At 37.6% G+C, this 22,597-nt stretch overlaps 1 protein-coding gene across 6 annotated transcripts in view; it reads right to left on the reverse strand.

Moving 5' to 3' along the window:
- Positions 1 to 524: 524 nt before the first annotated feature.
- The window catches only part of NKTR (natural killer cell triggering receptor), a 39,653-nt gene continuing 17,580 nt past the window's right edge, over positions 525 to 22,597 (reverse strand). For 2 of the 6 annotated variants that reach the window (XM_084511432.1, XM_084511435.1), the window contains 11 exons: positions 15,892 to 15,921; positions 14,910 to 15,055; positions 13,710 to 13,932; positions 13,018 to 13,173; positions 11,729 to 11,816; positions 9,761 to 9,906; positions 5,832 to 8,759; positions 5,499 to 5,594; positions 5,117 to 5,176; positions 4,437 to 4,535; positions 525 to 2,980 (listed from right to left, as the gene is read on the reverse strand). In XM_084511432.1, coding sequence (XP_084367558.1) covers positions 2,902 to 2,980; positions 4,437 to 4,535; positions 5,117 to 5,176; positions 5,499 to 5,594; positions 5,832 to 8,759; positions 9,761 to 9,906; positions 11,729 to 11,816; positions 13,018 to 13,173; positions 13,710 to 13,932; positions 14,910 to 15,055; positions 15,892 to 15,921 — 4,051 coding nt within the window. In that variant the 3' untranslated portion in view covers positions 525 to 2,901. Of the gene's footprint in view, positions 2,981 to 4,436; positions 4,536 to 5,116; positions 5,177 to 5,498; positions 5,595 to 5,831; positions 8,760 to 9,760; positions 9,907 to 11,728; positions 11,817 to 13,017; positions 13,174 to 13,709; positions 13,933 to 14,909; positions 15,056 to 15,891; positions 18,537 to 22,597 lie in introns of those variants that run through there. The other 4 variants (XM_084511434.1, XM_084511437.1, XM_084511433.1 and 1 more) reach the window with 4 other exon arrangements.

The following is a 22,597-nucleotide window of genomic DNA, read 5'->3' on the forward strand; positions in this document are numbered from 1 at the left end:
CAAGGCAATTCATCTTCCCATTAGGACAGAGCTGGCATATCCAATGAAATCCAGTTTCCCTGGAACAGAAGGTCTGCAAGACTAATGGATTAGCGTGCTGAGCCATTACATCTGCTGACTTCAACCGACACCACATCTCCCACGTGCTACGGAAACGACGTGGGAATGTAAATTTGGGGAAGAATATTTAGCAAGGCAGTTAAATTCAGCACCTTCAGAGATTTCCGCCCGGCTCCGTTAAGTGTAACTGTTCACAAAGGGTAAGAAACTTCCACGTACCTTGAGGAAACGGCGAGACCTCAAATCACTTGGAAATTTCAAAATATTTGTTCCGACGATGACGATTACGTAAACCTAGTGCAGAGCCTTGCAGAGGAATTGTTCTCTATCTAGGTCAGGAGAAGGAAAGCCAACTTGTAGTCTTGCAAGGGACAAGCAGCTACAGAAATTGAAGCGCATCTCTCATTTTCCTGTCCGTTTCCCTCGAGGAGCAATGGGTTTTTCCAGATTTAGAGAAAAGAGCCTTTGCAGATATGTACAAAAGTTTATTTTACAAACAGCAACTACTTTTGAATAACAAAATTGCAAAAACAGACCGACATTAGAAAACCAGCTCCGTGGTGCGTTTTCTATTTGAAGCACAATTTAACAGAACTCACCAAGTAAAAATATTCCCCCCCCCTTTCCCTCGCATCCCTCCCCAGCCATCGACCAGATGGAACTTCTTTATAAAGCTTTAATTCAAGATATGAAATAGACATTGGTAACATTGCAGCGATTCTGGACAACTACAACTGATTGACAATATATCTATTTCACTACCTTTTCCTGGCCTTAAAAAAAATCAACTTAGATCTGAAACATGACAAAATCAGGTTTTGGAGCAATTTAGTTTGAGGAAACGTTGAGTGACAACGCTTACATTTGTAACTTTTGTTACGCCATTAGCCCAGTAGTGCTATTTTCTCTGTAGGGGGAAAAACAAATTACTTAAAACTACGGAACTGCGACAAACATTACCTTGAGTTAGCAAAGAAATATTTATTTGAGACTCTGAAATGGCTGCTACCGTTCAAAAAGAAATCTGCAAACATACTGATTTGAGTAATGCATTTGAACATTCAGTACATTTATAAGAACCTTACAAAATACTGATCTGAAAGGACTACGTGCAAGCAATTTCTCACTGAATTACAGGAGCAGGAGTTTAAGTTCGGGACTTTGGGTTCTCCTAAAAAGGGGGAAAACCGTATGACAGATTCAGTTTTAGGAACCTGTGTAGAAATGTCTTATTCAGCCTGCCATGTACAGACGTGCAGGGCATCATTACAGTCTTCAAATTTCACTTTGAGCTTTCTTTTCATGTTTCAGAAGTGTACCAAAAGCTAATTTGGAGCAGCTTAATTCAATAAAAAAAACAGTATGAATTGATGTCTAAGCAAGAAATTACTACTTTTCATTTTCAAAGCTGTTGGGTCCTGATGAGATTAAAAAAATCGTTTTCAAGGTTTGAAAACAGTCAAGAAAACTAAAGCATCTCAAGGCATTACAGAAAGTCAGTAATGAAAGTAGTTATAATACAACAGTACTCATTAGCTCTAATAAAGCTACGTTAGTATGTTTTTGTTTTTACTACAGACCCTGCTTTTCAGGGTACGACGTTATGCCATTAAAAAACGGTCTCTTAGTATACAACTTTCTAAACACTGAAAAACTTTATAAATGATTTTAAATTGACTCAATCAGAATATTGCAAAAAAATTATGCTCTCCAGCTTTAAGTCTATGTTTTTTGCAAGCCATTTACCTGTAACATGTAGTCATTTTTGGTATTAAACTTCACTTGGAAAGTACTTTCCACACTTTATCAGGCATACCAGTATTTTCGTAGTCATTTCACTTCAATAAGATACAATTTGGGACCTGCACACTGATATTCCCTCTGGCAAATGGGATACATCTGCAGACATTTTATATAGGAACCATTATGGTTTATTTTCTCAAAAATTATCACTTAGGTTTTTAAGAAGCATTCTGAACAAACTCATGATATCCTCAAGTTTACAACATTCAGCTTCAAAACGTGTTGAGGTACGCCAAGCGCTGCCGTAGGAATTTAAATGGGACCGCTCAGAAACACTTCTTTACCCTCTAAAGAACGTTGCAATTGAACAGACACTTGGCTTTTAAATGCAAAAGTTTAGACAGGTTGGATTTTGAGATCAAAACTAATTCATCACACTTTCGCTCGCTGCTTGTCAGTTTGACAACTCCTGTTGTGTGCAAGCTCACCCTTCTGAGCAGACTTCTCTAACACCACAGCACAGGAAGGATTAAGACATCGTGGCAGTCTTTGTTTTCATCAACTAGCTGCTGTGTATATACTCTATATAACGCAACAGTCAAACAAGACAGCATGGAACCCACCTTCCAGCTCTAAAAAAAAACATTTTAATAAACTAGAAATGCCAGCCTTTGTAAGAAGTTCTTCACAGTTTTATAGTTGCTAACGTATTTAACAGTAACAGGCAGAAAGCCTTAAGGTGTTTATAAACATACTTGAAGACAGTACTGGTTGCTGCACCGAGAAAAGCGGCATCAGCAAACTCACCTAAGTGTCATTCATGGCTTGGAAAATCCGATTTGAGGAAATAAAACCTTTTTTTTTTTTTTGTTATATTTTGTAAAAGTAGCATTTGACATAAAAAACAGTTGAGTTGAGCTTCAGTACTTCTCTCCTTAAGTATACAGTCAGTCAAGTGAGTTCACCGATAAATGGTAGTTTCAGCTAGCTCGGTAAACATCCTTCAACTTCACTTGTGTCATCCTCAGAACAGTTCTGGTTTTAAACATAACACTGACAAACTTATTAAATACGGTTTCAATCGTCACAGAAAGATTTTCAGCTATACCCACTGCTTTCACTGGGACTTCGGTTGTTGGAGTAACTGCGATCACTCTCACTGTCAGAGCCATACGATCTACAAAGAAAAAATTAAATTCCTCAACATTTTATTTCGAGCTTTAAATTCAAAATTGCATCACGTCAAAAATTGAGACAGATGCACGAGACGAGAAGAAAACAGTCATGTATATAACAACTGAAACATATGTTAATGGACACTCAAAATTAAACTAGTCATTAATTTTACGTGCTGAAAATCCTGTGCAGCTCAAGTCAAACTGTGATTGTAACTATAAGATTTCTTCCTTTCATCAAAAAAGCTAAGAATTCATTCAAAAAACAACTAAGTTTTTGTTAATGCTGACAGCTGACTAAGAATTATATTCTAACAAAAGGAGTTTTACTTCTCAACCAAAATGATTTTGCAACTCCATGCCTTTACATATTGCAATTTGAAGTTCGAAGAAGGATCTGAGTAATTAGGCTCCATAACAACAACGGGAGTGTGTGCAGAAGGGAAATAATACATTCAAATGTTCTGGCTTATCCAAACCAAAAGAATTCCAAGCTGAGCACCTGGCCAAGCATAAAGAAATGGTACAGATTGTTTCAGATAAGCCACAAAACATATTCAAATTATACAGAATGAACTTTAATTAGAAATTTTCTAGCCTCGTGCCTGTAAGGAAAGCTTTCTGAAGGGATAGGCATATCCTAATCAAGCATTGTTTCTCTGATGCTTCCTGACATCCCAAAACAAGGATTTTGTAATGACTTCCACACTTTTCATTAATCTAATTAATTGCCCTTCATACACATGAAGAAGCTGTCTTACTGTCACAGTCTGATGAGGAAACTGGTGACACCAGAGTCCATTAAGAGGTGATACTATGTCATGAAAAAACGAGTATGAGAACAGCAGAGGGTGAAAATTTACGGCAGCCAGCTATCTGTCTGACTTACCACTGAAGTTTATGCACTATATAAAGATCACATTCCACTTCTGATCTCTGCTGAAGTGTGCTCGCTTGCACCTCTGGTAATTCCCCTTGACTGAGTAGGATAATTTTGCACTATTATATAAATTTTAAGCTAACAGTGACATCAAAAGCACACCAGATTTGCTGGTAAGATATTCTTTCAAAACATGTTCTAGGAAGTTAAAAATTAATTCTGGATAGCGCTGTAATTTTTCACTTCCTCTGCAGATGCTTTTTGGCTAGACTGCAAAAGTGGTTTAAAAAAAAAGTATTCACCATCCAATGGAATTCTTTGCATACCAGGTAGCTTTTAATTTGTAACAGGGCACCTGATTTAAATCTTGAGAGCTAGTTCACTGCAGGAGTTTAAAAACCACTTAAAGGCAGTGTTATTAAAAAATTATGTGCTTACTTTGAACATATAGGGATTTATATATGCAATATATTTTTATGGTTGGGGAAAAAGACCGTAGCCTTCATGAACTTAAGTACGTACTTTGCAAATTCTTTTGCATTAATATGGTATGAGAGACACGCAAGCAAGTAACATACCTGGATCGCCTATCGTAACTTCTAGATCTCCGATAGCTGTCACTCCTTTTACTTCTACTTCGGCTTCTGCTATAGTAACTATCATACGTGTATGACCTACTTTAAAGGGAAAATAAAGTCTTTGTAGATTTACAGTTCCGCATCTAAAATGTCATTTATTTCAAATGCACAACACTTAAATACAAAGAGATGAATCACTATAAAGAATTTACTCTCAAAGGATGTGGAAAACAGGATAATTCTAAGTTTTTGTAGATGTTTAAATACCAGAATTCAGCATCATCAAAACAACATTAAATTTATTAATATACAAGAGACTAAGCATTTAAAAAGTTTTGAGTTTTCACTACAAATGAAATATGAAATAAAATGAAATAAAAACTTGTTTTCAGAGGTATTAACAAACAACAAAATTATTCCAATTTATATTTCATTTTTATATTCCATTTAGCAAGAAAGGGAAACGTGTTCACCATACCATCACCTATCACTGTAACACCAGTATGACTTGGTAATTTTCCAAGCATCTCATTTATGTTATTCTTGCTTTGTTTGCTCTCAAAGCTGCTAACACGACAGTACATTTCTGAAGAGCACAGATGCAGGGGTACTTTTTACACTAAGATATTTTTATAGCAAGTACATTTATTGCAGAGTTGGTACAGAACTACAATCCATACCTGGATCGGCTGTGATGACCATAGGAACTACTTCTCGATCTGCTTCTACTATAGGTTCGACTGACAAACAAAAACAAAACGCTTTGTGTTAAGTTAATCAAGAACAAGTGCTGAACAGGGAAGAGGGGGAAAGAGGATGGGAACATGATTTTCTCAGAATTCCTTACTCACACTGTAAAACATGAAATACAATTCCTTTTTCAGTAACAGGATATTTCAAAATCTGATTGTTTTAACTTGCATGTTTCAAGCAGATGCTTCAGGCAGCAGCATGCACAGCTAAGCCCATTTCCAATTTGCTCAGAGACTGAAGCATCAGAGTTCTGGGCACCATTTACTGGTTTGGTAACACACCTCAAAATTAACAATTAGAGAAACTTACCTACGACTCTTGTAACTGTGGTAGGAACTACTTCGACTTCTTGACCGATCTCTACTATACCAGCCTCTGCTTCGGCTTCTTGTATAGCTTCTTGACCTACAATCCAGAAACAGTTTTTGAAAAGCACAAAACAGAATAACTCAAGTGAAGAGCACAAGAACACGGGAAGCAAAAGCATTTTAAAGCTTCATCCTTTTAGCTAAGTATTTATCCCGTATGTGCTAAAATATACAGTGCTGTTTAAAAGAAAAACAAGCTGAGAAAGAGAAACATGCCTTGAGAATATCGTGAACTTTCAAGTTAACAAAAAGAACAGGAACGTGAATGCCTTACCTATACGAATATGTAGAACTTCGGGATCGACTTCTGGAGTGGCTGTAAGACAGTGATCTTGTTCGGTGTCTGGATTTAGATTCGGATTTACTTCGTGACCTACTGAGACTCCTGGATGGGCTGTTGTCATCTCTACTTGGGGACTCTTCCTCACTGGAACTTTCTTGGTTCCTTGGCCTTCGATTTAGCCGTGCTGTTTTCCTAACTTCATCAAACAGAGATCCAGGCCTTACTTTATTTTTAGCTTTTATTTCAATCCTTAAACCTGCTGGTTTAGGCTCTGGTGCTGAAGCTATGTTCTTTACTTCTGTGGCAGTACTAATTGTAGCTGGTTGCAAGTTACCAACACCTTGCAAAGGCTTCCATTTATTATCGACTTGATTGCTTTGTGTATTTTCAGTGATTTCACTTTTTAAACTACAATCTTTTGTGCTAGACACGGGGACAGAGTTATTTTCTTGCTTCCCTGTTTCTTTTTCTTCTTTAATATTAACAAAGTCTATAACACTGTTTCCTAATTTGACAGCATCTGGTTCAGGAGGCTGTAAATCTTTGTTTGTACTAGCACTTAAAGCCTGAGGTTTGGCAGTGAGAATGACAGGAGACGTGTCCACAACCACCTTTCCTGGTGAGTTACGGTCTGGAGTGCAGATCTCCATGTTGTCATCTGTCTGAACAACATCTTCCAGCCCATTCTGGTTACCTTCTTCAGCATGCTTAGTCTCATTCTTGCAAGCAGTCACTTTTATTCCTGAGTTTAAAATACTGGCTGAAGTGTCTGGATCAACGCTATCTTTATTAAGGTTACTGTGATCTGGTGAGGCATCAGTAGTGCTTTTACCTGGAAGGTTTTCATCTGTACAGGGCTTTTCACCATTTCCCATTTTGTCTTTGACTACTTCATCCTTTTCAGCAGCTTGCTGTTTTTTATCCTTTATGTCCCTGGTAAGCTGCTTTTCTTTTTTATCATCTTTGATAAGTGGCTTCTCATTTATATCATCATCCTCCTCTTCACCAAACTCCAGCGGGGGCTGCCAATGAAATGTTTCTTTTCTTTTCTGAACTTTGTGTTTCTTCTCCTTTTTTCCTTTGGATTTTTCTTTTGCTTTTTTGGAATGTGACTTTTTAAGAGTTTTTTTTGATTCATGTTTGGCTTTTTTCGACTTTCCTCTAGTATTTGCTGAGCTAGAATGAGAACTCTCAGATTCAGAAGATGACAGCTGTTTGCTCATCTTCCACGTACAATCAGAATCCAGAAAACCTTCTGAGGAATTTGACTTTTTTATCCTTTTGGTAACGCTAAGTTCTGTATCAGATCCTGATGTGGCCTCTCCTTCCTCTTTACCAGAGGAGGGTCTGGAATCTGCCCTACTATGCCTAGCCTCTCCCCTTTCTGAGTTTGATTCAGAGTCCCATTTGCTACCTGAATAGGATTTTCGTTTACTTTTTGCACCACCTCTAGGCTGCTCAGATGATTTCTCTTTAATGGCCTTGTTTTTAGGACGATCAGCATCCCGTTCACACTTGGATTTCTCCTCCCCTCTCACCGAACTTGAGTTGCTTTTATCCTGTTGCTGAGCATCTCCTTCCAACTGAAAATGGCCTTCTTTTTCTTGGGCTCCTTTTACTTTGCCAGAATGCTCACTGTCCGTAGAGAAGTCAGAAGACGATAAACTGTCGCTCTCTTTCAGTCCTTGAGAAGACTCATCGTAGTCTTTTGTACCTTTATAAGGAAGAGTACTTTCAGAGCTCGTTTCCTGCCTTAGTTTAAGAGACCGAGCATTCTGATCACCTGATGCAGATTTTCTTTTGCTTCTGTGCCTGTCGTCATCACTAAGGGAGTAATAAGATGTCGACTCACTATAACCCGACCTGTCACTGCGGTATTTACTCGGTGACGGTGATCTGCCTGAAGAATGAGATTTTGTTCTTGAGCTAGACAGACTTCTAGATCTTGTGTAAGATCTTGAGTATGACCTGCTTCGGGAGGACCTGCTTCTCGATCGCGGCCAACTATCTGAGCTTCTGTCGCTACGATATTTGGAATAAGCACTTCGGTCACTATCTGAACTCCTTTGTCGCTTACGGAGCGAGGAAGAAGTGTTAGCCTCTTTAATAACAACTACATTATAATTAGTTTGGGTGGGTATTAAATGGGTTGTCTTAGCTTTCATCTCTTGAATTCGCTCGTAGGATGGCTTCCATGGCTTCTGCCCAGGTTTCCACCGTGAAGGTGGTGGGCTATCACTTAAGGGTATGACAGGGAGGCTTTCTGGGACAACCGGTGGTATGACGACTTTATCAGTCGGGAGTATAACTGCTCTTACAGGGTCAGCAGTCTTGTTGGGCTTGTTTTCATTTAATCGCGTTGAAGTATTTCGTGGAGAATTGGAAACAGTCTTTTGATGCCTGGGGCTAGGACTTGATCTTGATCTACTTCGGGAACGTGATGATTTAGAGGCTGATCTTGATCTGGAACTTCGAGAATAAGACCTTGATTTAGACCTAGATCTGGACCTGGACCTGTAGTATGACCGAGTGTCTCTGCTTGATAAAGTTGATGAACTCTGGTCCTCCTTATCAGATTTAGACCAGTCTCTTCTGGATGAATGTCTAGAAGATGATGAAGAAGAACGAGATTTCCTCTCACGATCACAAGATGGTTTCTTTCTCCTGACAAAGGAATGAGAGGATTCCACATCTGACGAAGCTGATGTTTTCTTTTTTTTAGTTTGCTTGTGCTTCTTGAAATGCTTCTGCTTTTTAGACTTCTTTTTATGTTTCACTTTCTTTTTCTCTTTTCTGTGCTTTTTGTGGTGGCTGGAGTATCTCACAGTACTCAGATCAGAATAGCCGTTATGTGACCAAGATCTTGATCTCCGTGATGCACTTCTTTCATCCCATCTGCTTGTACACGGGTCACTCAACCTTAAAAACAAACAAGCAAGACCCACACTAAGTGGAAATTCTGTAAGAACTTCATAAGTATTTTCCCCTCTCCCTGTCCCAAGGCAATTAATGAGGTTTAACAACTATAAAAATCCCTCCATTTACTACCAGACAACCACATTTTGAATGAGCTCATTACACTTGTTTTAAGACATGGAATTACAACACTATGAGGAAAGCTACCACTTCTCTGTAAGAGATGAATCAGACAAAATCACCAAATTGTGCACGCTGTAAACCCAGGCAATTTAATTATCCTAGTCCACATCATTTCGAACTCTGCAACTATGGGATTTATAAACCACATTTAATTTTTTTCTTTTTTAATCGTCTTATTTAGGCATTATTTAGCTAGTTCAATGTAATAAATTGTATGCACTCAGTATATAAAAGGGTTTGGTAAACATTTGCAATTTTTCAATAATGTTTATAATGTTCTTCAGTTCTGCCTTTGGGGTTTATCTATCATTTTGATACAAGCTCAGATTATCAAGTCATCAGAAATTCTGGAAAGTCAGCTACATCACAGAGCTGGTAACAGCAAAAAGAACATGAAGCTAAAACTTAATATAAGCTTTGTGGATTTGGTTGTCTTGTTATCAAAAAAAAAAAAAACAGTTAACCAAGTTCAAGGCTAAAGGAAATCTGACGCAACTATCTCAGAGGAAAGCAATAGGAAATTGGACAGGTGAATTTCTTCTTAAGTATTGAAGACAGTTGAAGAACAACTGCTCTGTGACCTTAGGCTTTGTCAGCATGTGTTGATCTGATGTTACAACACCAAAGAAGAAAAGTTTTAGGAAAGATTCCAATAAAGATTCTGTTTAAATTCGGAACACTGGAAGTGGGAAGATATTAAATACAAAGATATTTTTACACATTTTGTTCAGTCAAACAAGAATGACATGGAACAGCTATATAACCTATTATTGCTTGTGCAAAAAAAAAAATACTTTTTAAATGCACTGTAAGGATCTTACTTATCGCCTTTACTCCACTTTTCTCCACTAGGTGGTCTATACGTTCGTAATCTCTGCATTTCCTCTTTCCAGTGTGGAGGAGTCTCACTACTCTCATCATCATCAGATTCAGAGCACGACCGTGATCGAGGTGGGGTGTGATATCGCTGTAAAACCAAAGCAAGACAATTACTTTTTATATTATACAACCTCCTTTAAAGAAAAAATATATTCTGTGTCTGGTATCTCTCATACAAGTTTTGCATGCATCTTCATAACAAACCAGACAATGTTATTCACACAAAGGTCAGGAAGAACACAAATTCTGAATTCCCTGCCAAAGACACCCACTTTTGGTACGCATATATGCTATATGTGAGCCTGATTACATAGCTAACTGCCTTTTCATACTCTAAGGGCACTTATCAAAGCCCGAGAGGGCCCAGCTAACCTGTTTTTCCAAAACACAAAAGATAAAATTTAGAAAGTTCTCTTTACATTACACTTTCTGGAGTAACACAATTACAGCAGATAACCAAACTTCTCCCCTCCAGGATACTAAAACACAGATGTTTCAGTTCAGTTAGCAGATACTTAGCTGCCTGTAATCACAGAAACAAGCTCCGTTTCAAAAGTCACTGCTGTTCAGCCCTTAAGAAATGGGCAGTTTAAGACATCTTCTAAGCAAAATGTCTTTCAAAAAAAGTGGAATGAAGCTTCATGCTAGAAAATGATGCTTAGGCACAGCATTTAAAAAGGTAAAAAGAGCTTTTCCTGCAGCAGCAGAAAAATGGTCGTAATATTGCCAAGTCATTATTTTCCATTACCCAGTTGGATACACACTTAGGTAAGTCATACGAGGAAATTGGATGCTCCTTGACTCAATTAACAAAGAAGAAAAACATCTGGGTTTTACTCAATTATTTTGAGCCACTTATAAAATAAGTGATATGTGGAAAAAAAAGCCTAGACTGTCTCCCAGAATAAAAAGAGAAAGACGAATGTATTGGTTTACATAGAATTCACTTAAGAAATATCTTCTTACTTTCTCCCTGTTCAACTGACTGAAAATCAAGTTTTGGGCCCTGTATCATGGATTAGAGAAGGGATAAGAAAACTTTTGCTTAAGAACATTGGCACTAATGCAAAAGAGAAAGTTACCAGATAACTGAAATAGAAATGAGGTCTACAGAAACAGTGACAGCCTTCACAAAGTGGAAAAAAAATGGACCAAGACTGTGCAGTTGCAAAAAACCTTCTGTCCAAGCATGGCAAAAAGTAACTTCTTGCCTGTGTTATCTGAAATTACACGGACTTCATCTCAGGCAGGAGAGCGGATGAAATTTGGCAAACTACGTTAACTAGCTAAAAACAGAAACAAAAGATACACTTAAACTGTTAGTTCTGCTTTTTGACATTTTGACAAGTGATTCTGCCAATGTTGCCAGAAAAAAATGTTTATCAGCAACATACGCACAGTGATCAGACACTGTACGTATCAGAACTGTACATACTTAGGACACTTCAGAACAGCCTTGTTTGCTGTTATGCAGCAACAGTCCTAGTGCTTAGGAGAAACAGTGAGGAAATCCAAGCAGCAGAGCGAGTAAAAGCTTGTCTTTTCTCATTGCTTCAGATGTTGCAGCTTGCCTAGGATGAACCTTTGCTGACTTCATTTCAGTCTTTACAAAGAAATAATTTTATTCTTATGTCTGAAGCTACTTTTTATGGCTGAAACTACTCTTGTAGCTGGGTAAGCCTTTGTTTTCCCAAACAATGCTTCGGCAAGAAGACATTAAGAAGAAGGATAAGGAAAAAGCATTGCAAAATGAACTACTTGGCAACAAGATTTCAACCTTCTAAGCTTGAATCTACTGTAGGTCAACAACACTTACAGTGGCACACAAAGCCTTCAAGGAAATTCAGAATTCAAAGCACAAGGTCAGACAAGATACTTTGGGTGAGAGGAAATAAGAGTAAGTCACATACTATTGTGCCTCTTCCTTTAATTTTTCGTCCAGATTTAGAGACTGATGGTTTCTGGTCGGTTAGAACTGGTGCAGCATCAAGAAGCTTCCTAAAGAAATTAAGAAAATTAGAGTATACACAAAAAAAAATAACAATTTTAACTTAAACCTAATTTTAAATTAACCATGCAAAATATCTTAATCGTCTATTTTGATACGGCAGAACTGAATTCAGCAACTGGCATTCCAAGAAGCCAGCCAGCCACGCACAGACCTGCAATGAAAGCAAATCGATACGTAACAGTTCTCAACCAGCTCTGCAGATCTGACCTGCCTTTGTGATAAAGAAAGGCTAACAATGAACTTCCAAAGTACTCTGATACAGCGTTACACGGCTCTTCTAAAGCAGCTGACTTATGTTTGGTGGACAAATCGTGAAGATGACATGGAAAGAACAGTTTCAAGATCGCAGCAATTACACAACAATGCCTTAGCAGACAGTGGCAGGTCATAACAGTCCCCAAGTTCTAAAGCCTTCTTTCTTTCCTCAGCAAGAAGTAATTCAGCATTCCTTTTTACACAGTTTGAAAGAAGCAAATACAAAGGCTTTGAAAGCACAAGTAAAGAAGAAAAAGCTTACAGCAGACTACACCGTTAACTGAATTAAAACAAAGTGACTGGATTTTAGAGATGCCCAGGACTGTGCTGTATCAGCTCATCTAAATCCACAAGTGAAAAAAATTTGATAGAAAAAAAATGCATTTTGGTAGACATGCAAAAACACAAATTGAAAGCAACTTGTGAATGCATGACTTCCTTCCTACTAAAAAAGTAATTGTTCTCCCGTTCTAAAAAAAAAAAAATAAACCACTTGTAAGATTCTCTTTGACTGATTTTGCACTAAAGTTTCACCCTTTAGTCTAAGTTTAGTCTAAGAAAGTTGAAAAAACCATCACCTATTCAAGTTTACCTTGCATCTGCTGTATTTTATGTTGCAAAATTTCCTCTGGAATTAATGAACCTTGTTTTTTTTGCATCACCTCTAATTGTGTTTAAGGTCACAATATGCACGACCTTTAAAGGACCGATGAAACTATTTTATGAGTTTTCACTGAAAAAAACCTGAACCACACTGAAAGGAAAATTCTGAAGAAAAACAGTGAACAGGACAGGTAAATTGCCTCATTTAGAAATTCTGACACTAAGGCCATTCCTTGCTGTAAGTTCTGGTAAAATAACGTTACTGAGGAAGTTTTATGCGTAGTTGCTACCAAGAAGGTCAACACAATCATAAAACTCAATGTTCCTTACGGCTCAGGTTCTGCATTGACAACAGGCACATCTCTTCTTAGCAAAAATCTATTTTCAGGCACTGGGGGAATTTCTTCAGGACGCACGACAGGCTTATCCCTCTTTGTGCTAACATCAGTTGCTTTTTCGGTCACATCGCTCTTGTCAGAAAGGCTGCTAGGAGGAAATATAAGTATATAAATAAAAATCAACTGACAAACACCACCGTTCAGGTTCCCACAAGAAGCCCACGTGACGCAACAAGCTTTCAGGTGACTTAGAATGTGTTTCATTAACAGCTCATTTCATGCCAATGGTGTGGTGTTAGAAGTAAGGTTCAGTTCTCACTTTACAGCAAATAATTTTGCCTTTAATTTGCCACTAGTCATAAAATATTTTAAAATAGAATCAAGTATGAATCAAAGGTCTCTATTTGCCTAACATTACATTAACACAGGTATAGCAAATCCCAAACATTTTAACATGCTAGACATTTATTTCAAAGTTACTCTAGATTCTACCTACAAAGGTCTTTAACACAGAAGTCTACCCAGCAAGCTTGGTTTTAGTGATTTGTTTAAAAAAAAAAAAAATAAAATAAAAATCCGAACTTACAGAATAAAAGCACCTTCACATTAATTGCTTAAGTACTTCATGAAAAAGTAAAATTTATCAAATTCCTCTGAAATTCTTAAATTTGAGAAAGTAGTCACCATCTTTGGTTTGAGGTTCGCTTGCATCTTGAATCCTCTTTTTTCCTCTCCTCCTTTCTCCGTTTTCTTGATTGTTTTGCTTTAGCTCTTCTTTTACGCTTTCTTCTCCTGCTTCTTTCATTTTCAGCTTCGCTTTCAGATGAACTTTCTGAAGAGCTTGATGCACTGGAGGAGGATTCTGACTCTTCTGATTCAGAACATACTTTCTTCTTCTTCTCCAAAGCTTAGAAACAGATATTATAGTATTTATATGTGCATGTAACACATGGTGTGTATATAACACAAGATATATAGCTATGTATTTAAATACACACATGCTTCTCCAGAGGATCTGTGTGTAAACCATGAGCATTTTTTAACAGCGAGGTTTGTTAAATTATATGGATTTATCATGCCCTGGGTAAACCAATAAAGTTACACAGATATTTTCCAGCAAAAATGGTTGTAAAAAAAACACCTTCAGTGAACTGTTAAGAACCTCCATGCACAGCTTCTGCCATCTAAGATACTGCAAAGCCAGAGCATTTTTATGATAAGCCATACACTGAAGTTTATAACTGAAGTTAAACATCCACGTGTGCCAAGCTTTGCCACCCTCTCCTTTCTGCATTCCCGTACTTTTACATTATCTTTCCTCAGACTCTCTCCGCAGGACATAAAAAACGCATTATCCTTGAGGAAAGTCAGAACTAAAGTTAAAAAATCCTAACTCATAACAATCCGAAGCTTTACAGCACCTGTCCAAAGATGTATCTAACACCATCTATATCCTATAAATTCTCACAAAAAGGTAAATTATGTTGACTATGTTTATGGCAAGTATTAACTTGACATATCTTATAATAAACCTTCAGAAACTGCACAAAATTCTACATCCAGAAAAGCTTCTGTTTAGATTACGGTCTTTCAAACTCAGAAAAACAAGTTGTAATTTATTTTGAGTATGTCACATGAACCTCAAACATTAATTAAGGAGACCGGGAAGCAGGCATACGTTTTCTAAGGCACAAAGGTTTAGGTCAGAAAACCTTTTCCCTTGCTGTGCCTTACTCACCTACTCCAACATTGAAGTTTTAAAGGGTTGTTAGAACTAAATTATGATTCTAGAGATTCACCATAGCAACTTCTGGATGCTGGCATAATTTTTATACTCTGAAAAACATGTCAACATTCAATTAACTTCAGCATATGTGTGCTTACCATCCTTTGCTGACTTTGTAACGAGCACCCCACAGTCAATAACTCGTACATCTGCATAGGGTCTACTGGCAGTATCGGTTTTCAGATTTTCTATTTGCTCTATTACTTCAAAACCAGAAATAACCAGTCCAAAGACAACATGTACGCTGCAGAAGCAAAACATTTGGAAAGCACAACGTTTATATCTCGCCTTTTCTCTGATGAATTTCAGATTTTAAAAGTCATTCTGAAATAAAAATACTCAGCTTCACTGGTATCGACTGGCTCTTAAAAGACATTAAAAAAATCTTATTTTTAACTTTATTACTTTGGCATTTACAACAGTAAGACTTCACGTCACAAGAAATGGAAGTTTGCTCTGGTTCAACACGATGTCATTCTACTATCTTCTAGCAGACACTATAAACAGGTCATAATTTCTCATCCACCCTTCTATTTTTGAAATTTTGTGCAACAGACAGACCAAAAGCCTGTAAATAAAGATGGCACAGAAGCAGTTTTCTCATTTTTATGTCTACACAACCTAAGCCTACAAGTTCCCACTGACATTGAAGGTGCAGTTGTTGTGAACAAATCCCCCATTCTGTTCTACTGTCCCACATTCCTCCTTCTTTCCTCCAATTGCCCTATAACTTGCACTTCCAGGAACTAATATATTCTGGAGATGAAAAAAGTACTATCAAAACACATTAAACTTGACATTTTAACTTGATTTGAGGGCAGCAAGCAGATTTATATAAATGAATTTGAATAAATGAATCTAGTTTTCAAATCCAAGTTTTCAAATCAGTTTCAGAAAGAAGTTGCAATTTGAAATATTTATAGAATTCAAATTTTAGTTTTCCATCTTTTTCTACCGTATAATCTTTCGCAGAAGTAAAAGTGTTTCCCCATTGCTGTCTACTACTGCCACCACGACACGCGAAGCCTCATGAATAATCTTTGAATTTATTCATTGCTGAAGAAACTATAAAGGACTTACCCATCGAGATGAGGAGCAGGCTTTGTTGTTCTGTTTGACAAACAGCAAGATGGTGAGATGGTAAAAAAAATCAAGGATTCAGATGAAGTAAGAGGAGAATGTCACAGAAAAAAAGGTGAAGGTAAGACAAAATAGTGAAAAAATCCAGTTACATACACGGAATTAAAAACCTTACAGATAACACATACAGGCTTTTTTTTTGTTTGTTTTAAGATTATCTTTTATATGAAATTTATTTAAAGTTTAGCTAACTGTGCATACTCGAAAGTTGTACCAAATACCATCTGATGCATGCAGTAAACACTATTCAAGTGCCTTTACATACACACTCAAATATAACTCACTAACATCTTTAATCACAAAGATTGGAAATACGTACTGGATAACTAATGCAATTTAACATTTCTGAAACTGGTAGGTTCTTACATTATAAGGTCACTTTAAAGTCAGTTCTATTTAAAAAAGGAACAGGGAAATAGAGTTGTTATACGCGATAGATTCTTTGCTTCTTTTTTTCCTGCTTTTTTTATTATTTTCCACCTACTTGATTGGCCTCAGGACTCCCCATACAAAGCGATGCTACTTTAACCATCAAGACTACAGCAATTCAGCTCATAAGCTCACAGGCTTCCCCAAAGCAACAGCAGCACAATGCAAGCAGACATTATAAGGTACCCTATGCTCTATTTCTGTGACAAATTCGGACTTCCTCCCTTTTTTTTTTTAGGTTCCCACATTTCCAGCCCGAAGGGGAAATGCCACTGCATTACATTTTGCACAGAGGTGGTGGTGGGAGCTATGGCAAATTCCCAAGCTGGCTTTTAATTGGGATTGTCAAGGCTGTGCATATGCAGCGGCATTTTAAGCTTCACCTTTTTGGTGACAATGCTATGGCCTGGTACCTTTCTCTGTCCTCTTCTAGAAGGGAAAGGGAGTTAATGCAGGCATACCTAAGGGAATAACGTTGCCCAGAGAACCAGGCTGCACAGACAAACTCAGTGAGGAACATCAGAACTTGCATTGATCTTATATACTGGGGGAAGTGAGGGGAGGTGAAATAAATGTCAATATAATTTGCATTTGAAGCTGTTTTATTATTTGAAAACGTTCTCCCTCTCTTCCCGAGGCACTGTTTTGACTTTCTAGCTTCCTTCCACTGCACTACACTCTCAAAAAATAAAAGTAAAAAAAAAACCCACAGGGCCTAGATGCTGCTTTTCTTGGTACAACAAAGTCAGGCTCTCACTGCTACAACGAAATACTGCAGATAAAGCACGGAGCTTCCTTCTGGCTTTCAGCTAGGAGGCCACAGAGCGCCGCAGTGCTGGGACACGTGCCAGAAGATGGAAGTGCCATCAGGAGTGCTTACACTCTGATTTTTCTAAGCTCCAAAAACCAACCAGACTTCCTCCTCCTCCTGCAATCCTAAATATTACTGAAAACGAAAGGGAAAGAAATGCTATCAAGAAGACATCTCGTTTCTCAGCAGCAGGGGCTGATCTTTGTTTTTCCCCTTGCTAACCCAGCGCATGGCTACGAACAGAAAAAGTCTCCGAGCTTTGGGAGTTGGGTAAGCAAAAGTTAACTGCGATAACCACCTGCTGTTAGGTGAACGTTTGGAGCAGGCTGAACGATAAAGCTGATTTAAAAGTAGTGAAAAAATAGAAGTGGGTTACTTCAGTGAAACCAACAGTCAATGAGTCTTAGCATTTAGAGTTAGCTCGAGAAAGCAACAGGTTCAAACACGCATGGTATGAATGCTGTAGTAGCGTGCTCCTGCCATGCTGCAGCAGCACCTGGAGGCCAATTGAGCAAATTATTTAAGCACATTATTTAAGTACTTTCTCTGGACCTTAATAGGCAAGGAAATGGATGGCTGGTAACTAGTAAAGCCATTTAGTTTCTTTCACTGCGCTGGCAATTTGATAGAGTGGACAGGATTTTTCTCATTTGCCTGATCACGAAGTGGAAGCACACAGAAAAAGCATTACCCAAAAGCAAACTTCTCAGATGCACAAGGAGGAGTCGGGCAGCTTGCAAGACTTTCCGTGGGAAGCAGAAACCAAACTCCTCGTTGTGCTTCTGAAAGCTCTCTCCTCGCGAGGTTAGGGCTGGAACACTGCAATTACTCTGCAAACATCTGCACCTTACAAGACCACGCCAAAGCTCTTTTTGCCTATGTTCCACCTCTCGTTTCTTGAACACTGACTTCAAAAACTTCTCCAGGAGAAAACCTACTTACTACTTCTGCACTACAGAAACCTAGTTAGGATGGGTTCCTCCCAAGAAATAGCGTTTTATTAAAACATTTCTATGCAGAAGTTTTATATTATAAAACATTCAACATCTGCCTTATTATAGGTGTTATTATCCATGTTATTTGCAGAAGGACAAATATCTTTACTCACCCCCCAATTTAAAGAAAATTGGTTTAAGATACTGGTGAAGAGAAGAACATCTTTTTTTCAATAAGAACACCTTTTTTGTCCACCCCCCAAGAACCTCAGACCTAACAAAGGACTCAAAGCACGTAACAATATGATCAGAAAAACAAGAAAGATTAAAAACAGAAAGAGAAAAGAAAAAAGGACACAGCCTTAGAGGAATGAGACATTACCTTTGGAGCGCACGATGTAACACTGTTTCTGTAAATTTTACACAAAAATGGCAGAAATAAATTGTAATACATTTTCAGACAAAACTGAGTCTATGTTTTATTAAATACAAGTTTAAAATTAATATTAATCAAGTTGTATGCAGAACAAGGATGCCTAAAAGAGGGCTCTAAATTTTCTTTAGAATACAAGGTACTTTGAAAACTACGGTAAGTTCTCTTTAAAAACAAAAACTACAGACATAGCCTGCTTGCACCCACTCTTACACAGGAAAACTGTTAGAAAAGAGAATCCTCCCAGTCCCCTCCGAGCCTCAATCCAAGTGTTAGAACACATGCACAACTTTAAGCAGATGAATAACGGCTTTCAATGGGTTTATTCACATGCTTGCAGTTACAGAGGTGTTCAAACGCTCTTCTGAAACCAATCCTAGGTAAATACTTCATAGGATGGCAGCCCGTCAGTGAAATGGTTTGGTTTACAAAATGAAGGGTGTAAGTCCACAGCTTCAGACATTTCATAGTTGCTTGTACCTCCCTTTATTATGAAACTGTTCTAAAACTAAGAGATGCTCTCTAAAACATGTGTGTAGCTACTATTGCTCGTGTTAAGAATTAGGGAAAAACAAGAACGCTGCAGGTGCAAAAGCACAATGCACGTGCACCAGCTAATTCTGTGTGTTTGCTCTGGTGTAATTCTCATGAGCAGCTGTAACTTCAAAATACACTATCAGTTAAGTATAAATTATGCTTTTTCTCCCATATAGACTATTAGCTCTTAATTATCTCTCTGCATATCTAAGCAGTGAAATGATCTGTTTGTAACTTACTGCAAATATCATCCTATAAATGCTTCCACGAGGGCTGTACATCTGTGTAAACCTGGTCAAACCAACAGAACCTGCTTGTGTGACAAGTGCACGTACATCGCCCCTGCTCATGGATAATGCGATTTTTTTGTAGCTATCTTTCATATTTCTGTGAACTGTTCAATAATCAGCTCAAAGTTATTTCATTCATAATTAAAAAAAAAAAAAAAGTTGATTAGAAAAATACCTGGTTTGGGACACTGAAGAAACAACAACAACAAAAAAAAACTTAGAAGTGAGCCACTTAATAAGCTACTAACATTCAGAAATCACTTGTAAAATTCAACCCCAAAATCTTCACAATTGATTTTAGCCTTTAGCCACTTAGCAGTTCCAAGAGGTTACTTTATTTAAATTTCGTAACTGGACAACACCATACATTGAAAACATTTTTGAATCAAAAAAGCTATTTAGCTTGGAGCAAGAAAAAAGTCTGAGAGCCATGTTAACTGACAATACCCTCAGTATGGGGAAAAATAAATTAATGAATAGCAAAACAGCCTCAAATTTTAAATAGCTTTTAACACAAAGGCGAGAACTAATAACTGTTTGAGCTGATAAGGAACAAAACCTAGCACTCCTCTAAGTTGCAATAAGAAGGTATCAGCCTCAGTAGTTTAGAGGAATGCAAGACTCAATAGCAAGATGGTAAGTCAATTAAACAAAGCTTCCAAATTACAACAAAGAAGTCGGTTACAATTTTGCCTCCTGTTGTTCTCTTTATGCTGCATTCTGCACATTCACATTTCTACTTCTGTAGTAAATACAGCTCCGTGGATTTTGGATGACTTACTAGAAGCAAAGTTACTCGTTAGCACTTGTAGAATCAGTAAATTCACAAATTTTGTAGTGCTTTATATATTAATTTCTGTAAGAGTGGCACTTATTTTGTAGTACAACTTACTAGCAGGCTGGGCAGGGCCACAGGCACAAGGGAGCTGCTCAAAGAGACAAGATAGCTTCATAAGATCAGCTCGTCTGAGAAGCAGAATACACTGCTCCAAAAGAACATCACCCAGCAAGTAATATAGTCACTGAGCTGGAGAATCCAAGAACAGGCTTAATATCCCTCCGGCTCTCAATCTGTGACCTAAAGACCTTAACTGCATTTCTGTAATACTCTAGATGCATTCCTTTACTCCCAGTATTAAAAGCATATAACTTAAAATCCATCTTTCAACAATATTCAACAATAGTCCAAAACAGGTGCTGGAGTATACAGAAAAAGGAAAATGTTTCTAGAGTGGTTCCTGTCAACCTCCACCCCATCTCCAAGAAATTCTGGATCTTAATATAAACATGGAAACAGGACAATTAAAAAAAAAAATGAACACACTCGGGTTGTGCTTAGAACACTTGTTAACTGGCTTTAAAAAAAAATTAAAGAATTTATTCACAGAAAAGAAGGAAATTAATAGTGGAGCTATCTGAAAATATTAATAGCTAATTTATAAACTAGTGTCTTACAACTGTCTTTAATACAAATCTGCAATAAAATGCTGTAACAAACCTCTCTGGGTACAGAAAGTTGAAATTCCAGCATTTCACAAAGCCAGACAGCCTGTCTCCTTTCTGCTGGATTTCAGTGAGATGCTTCTCATCTGACTAGGTTAAGATACACGTGTGAATGCCTTGGTATATGTAAAGTGCATACACATGAAAACCTTAATCCTGCTGTAGCCAAATATTCTCCTTTCAACCCAACTGCTACCCCATATTCAAGTAGGAGAAAAAAAGTCAATAAGCATTAAACATAACACTTCTGACATACACCTACTCTGGATTCTAGTTTTGCATCTTACTGATTTCTACCAACGCTTTACATCCATTCTTCAATTGGCATCACTGAAGTTTCCCAACTTCACTTACACCATTTTTTTTTCCAGTTCTCAGCTGTTGCTTATGAACGTTTCGACACATTCATGCACACCAGAGGAATTCCTGATGAATCAAAGAAAACTGGTGATAGTTTAGAATTGGTCAGATGCTTCAGTTGACTAGTCTGGAGCTTTCATTTCGAGTAAACTGACCACTGTAGCTCAACTTTTAATGACTTGTGACCAGTTTGCTAGTGCAGTCTGTCAAAGAGACAGTTGCTGCCTGATTTCTTACTATAAAGACTAGTTATTCCAAATGATGCTCCCCCGTTGCACATGGGGAAAGTACTTTTGATGAGCAAATAGAAATATTACATTCAGGATTCTTACTGTTATTTTAGCCCCAACCAAACAAATCCTTACATAAAAAATAACTTATTTGCTACTTTGGGAAATGGTATGATAGAGAAATTCAGAATTCTAATCCCTGAAGTTATTTATGCACTATAAAAAATGTAAACGTTTAAAAAAGCTTGACTGAGATGAGCTATTTCCTTTTCTATAAATAGAATCAGTAAATTAAACATATTCAGATTTAAAAATCTAAGGACTGAAGCTTTCCACTTAAGACTGCCTTTCACACAATTCTCAGGTTATGCGTTTGAAGAATATTTTTCCTAATGATAAACTAATGAATAATTGAGCTACTTCTTTGAGTAGAAGGACAATTTAATTTCAACTTAAAGCACATCACTAAAGGAAGTAAAAGAAAAGCTGTACAGATGCAATGTATATTCCCTAAAGTACTCATACAAATGTCAAACAAGACTTATTGCTTAAAAATAATGCATTTTAAAGTTAAAAGTCAGAAACTGTCTAGCTGTAATCTTTAGCTGTTTTCTACTTTGAAACTGCAAATTCAAACTCTATTATGAAGGAGGAGCCAAGTTTCACTTTGAAAAAAACTAGAGATTGCTGACTTAGTGTTTCACCATCCATCCTTGCCTATTTGTAAATCAAGTTCCTGGACACAAATCTGACTTCAAATTGACCGTATACAAGCACATCTGCCTTTATGAGCAGCCTCAGAGGCTTCCTATGGATTCTGTAATTGCACCTATTCCCATGATGAGCTGCAGCACTGGAGACCAAGTAAGGGATTCAGCTTAAATGCCAAAACTTGAATACTTTAAAAAAGGCATCTGCGAGTTTATTCAGCTTAACAGCTGGGTTGTGGTGGCAGAGGGGCTGCAGGGTGACCTCTGAGAGTACAGCCCTGTAGCTGCCCCATGGCAGAGCAGAAACAGCTCCACAGCCAGGTCATGAGTGATGCTGGTTGGGCCTCTGGGAGAGCAGAATTAAGGGGAAAAACCTGCTGTGCTACAGTAGCTGGGAGAGAGGAGTGA

Source organism: Aythya ferina (genome assembly GCF_964211825.1).
Source record: "Aythya ferina genome assembly, chromosome: 2".
Taxonomy (NCBI): domain Eukaryota; kingdom Metazoa; phylum Chordata; class Aves; order Anseriformes; family Anatidae; genus Aythya; species Aythya ferina.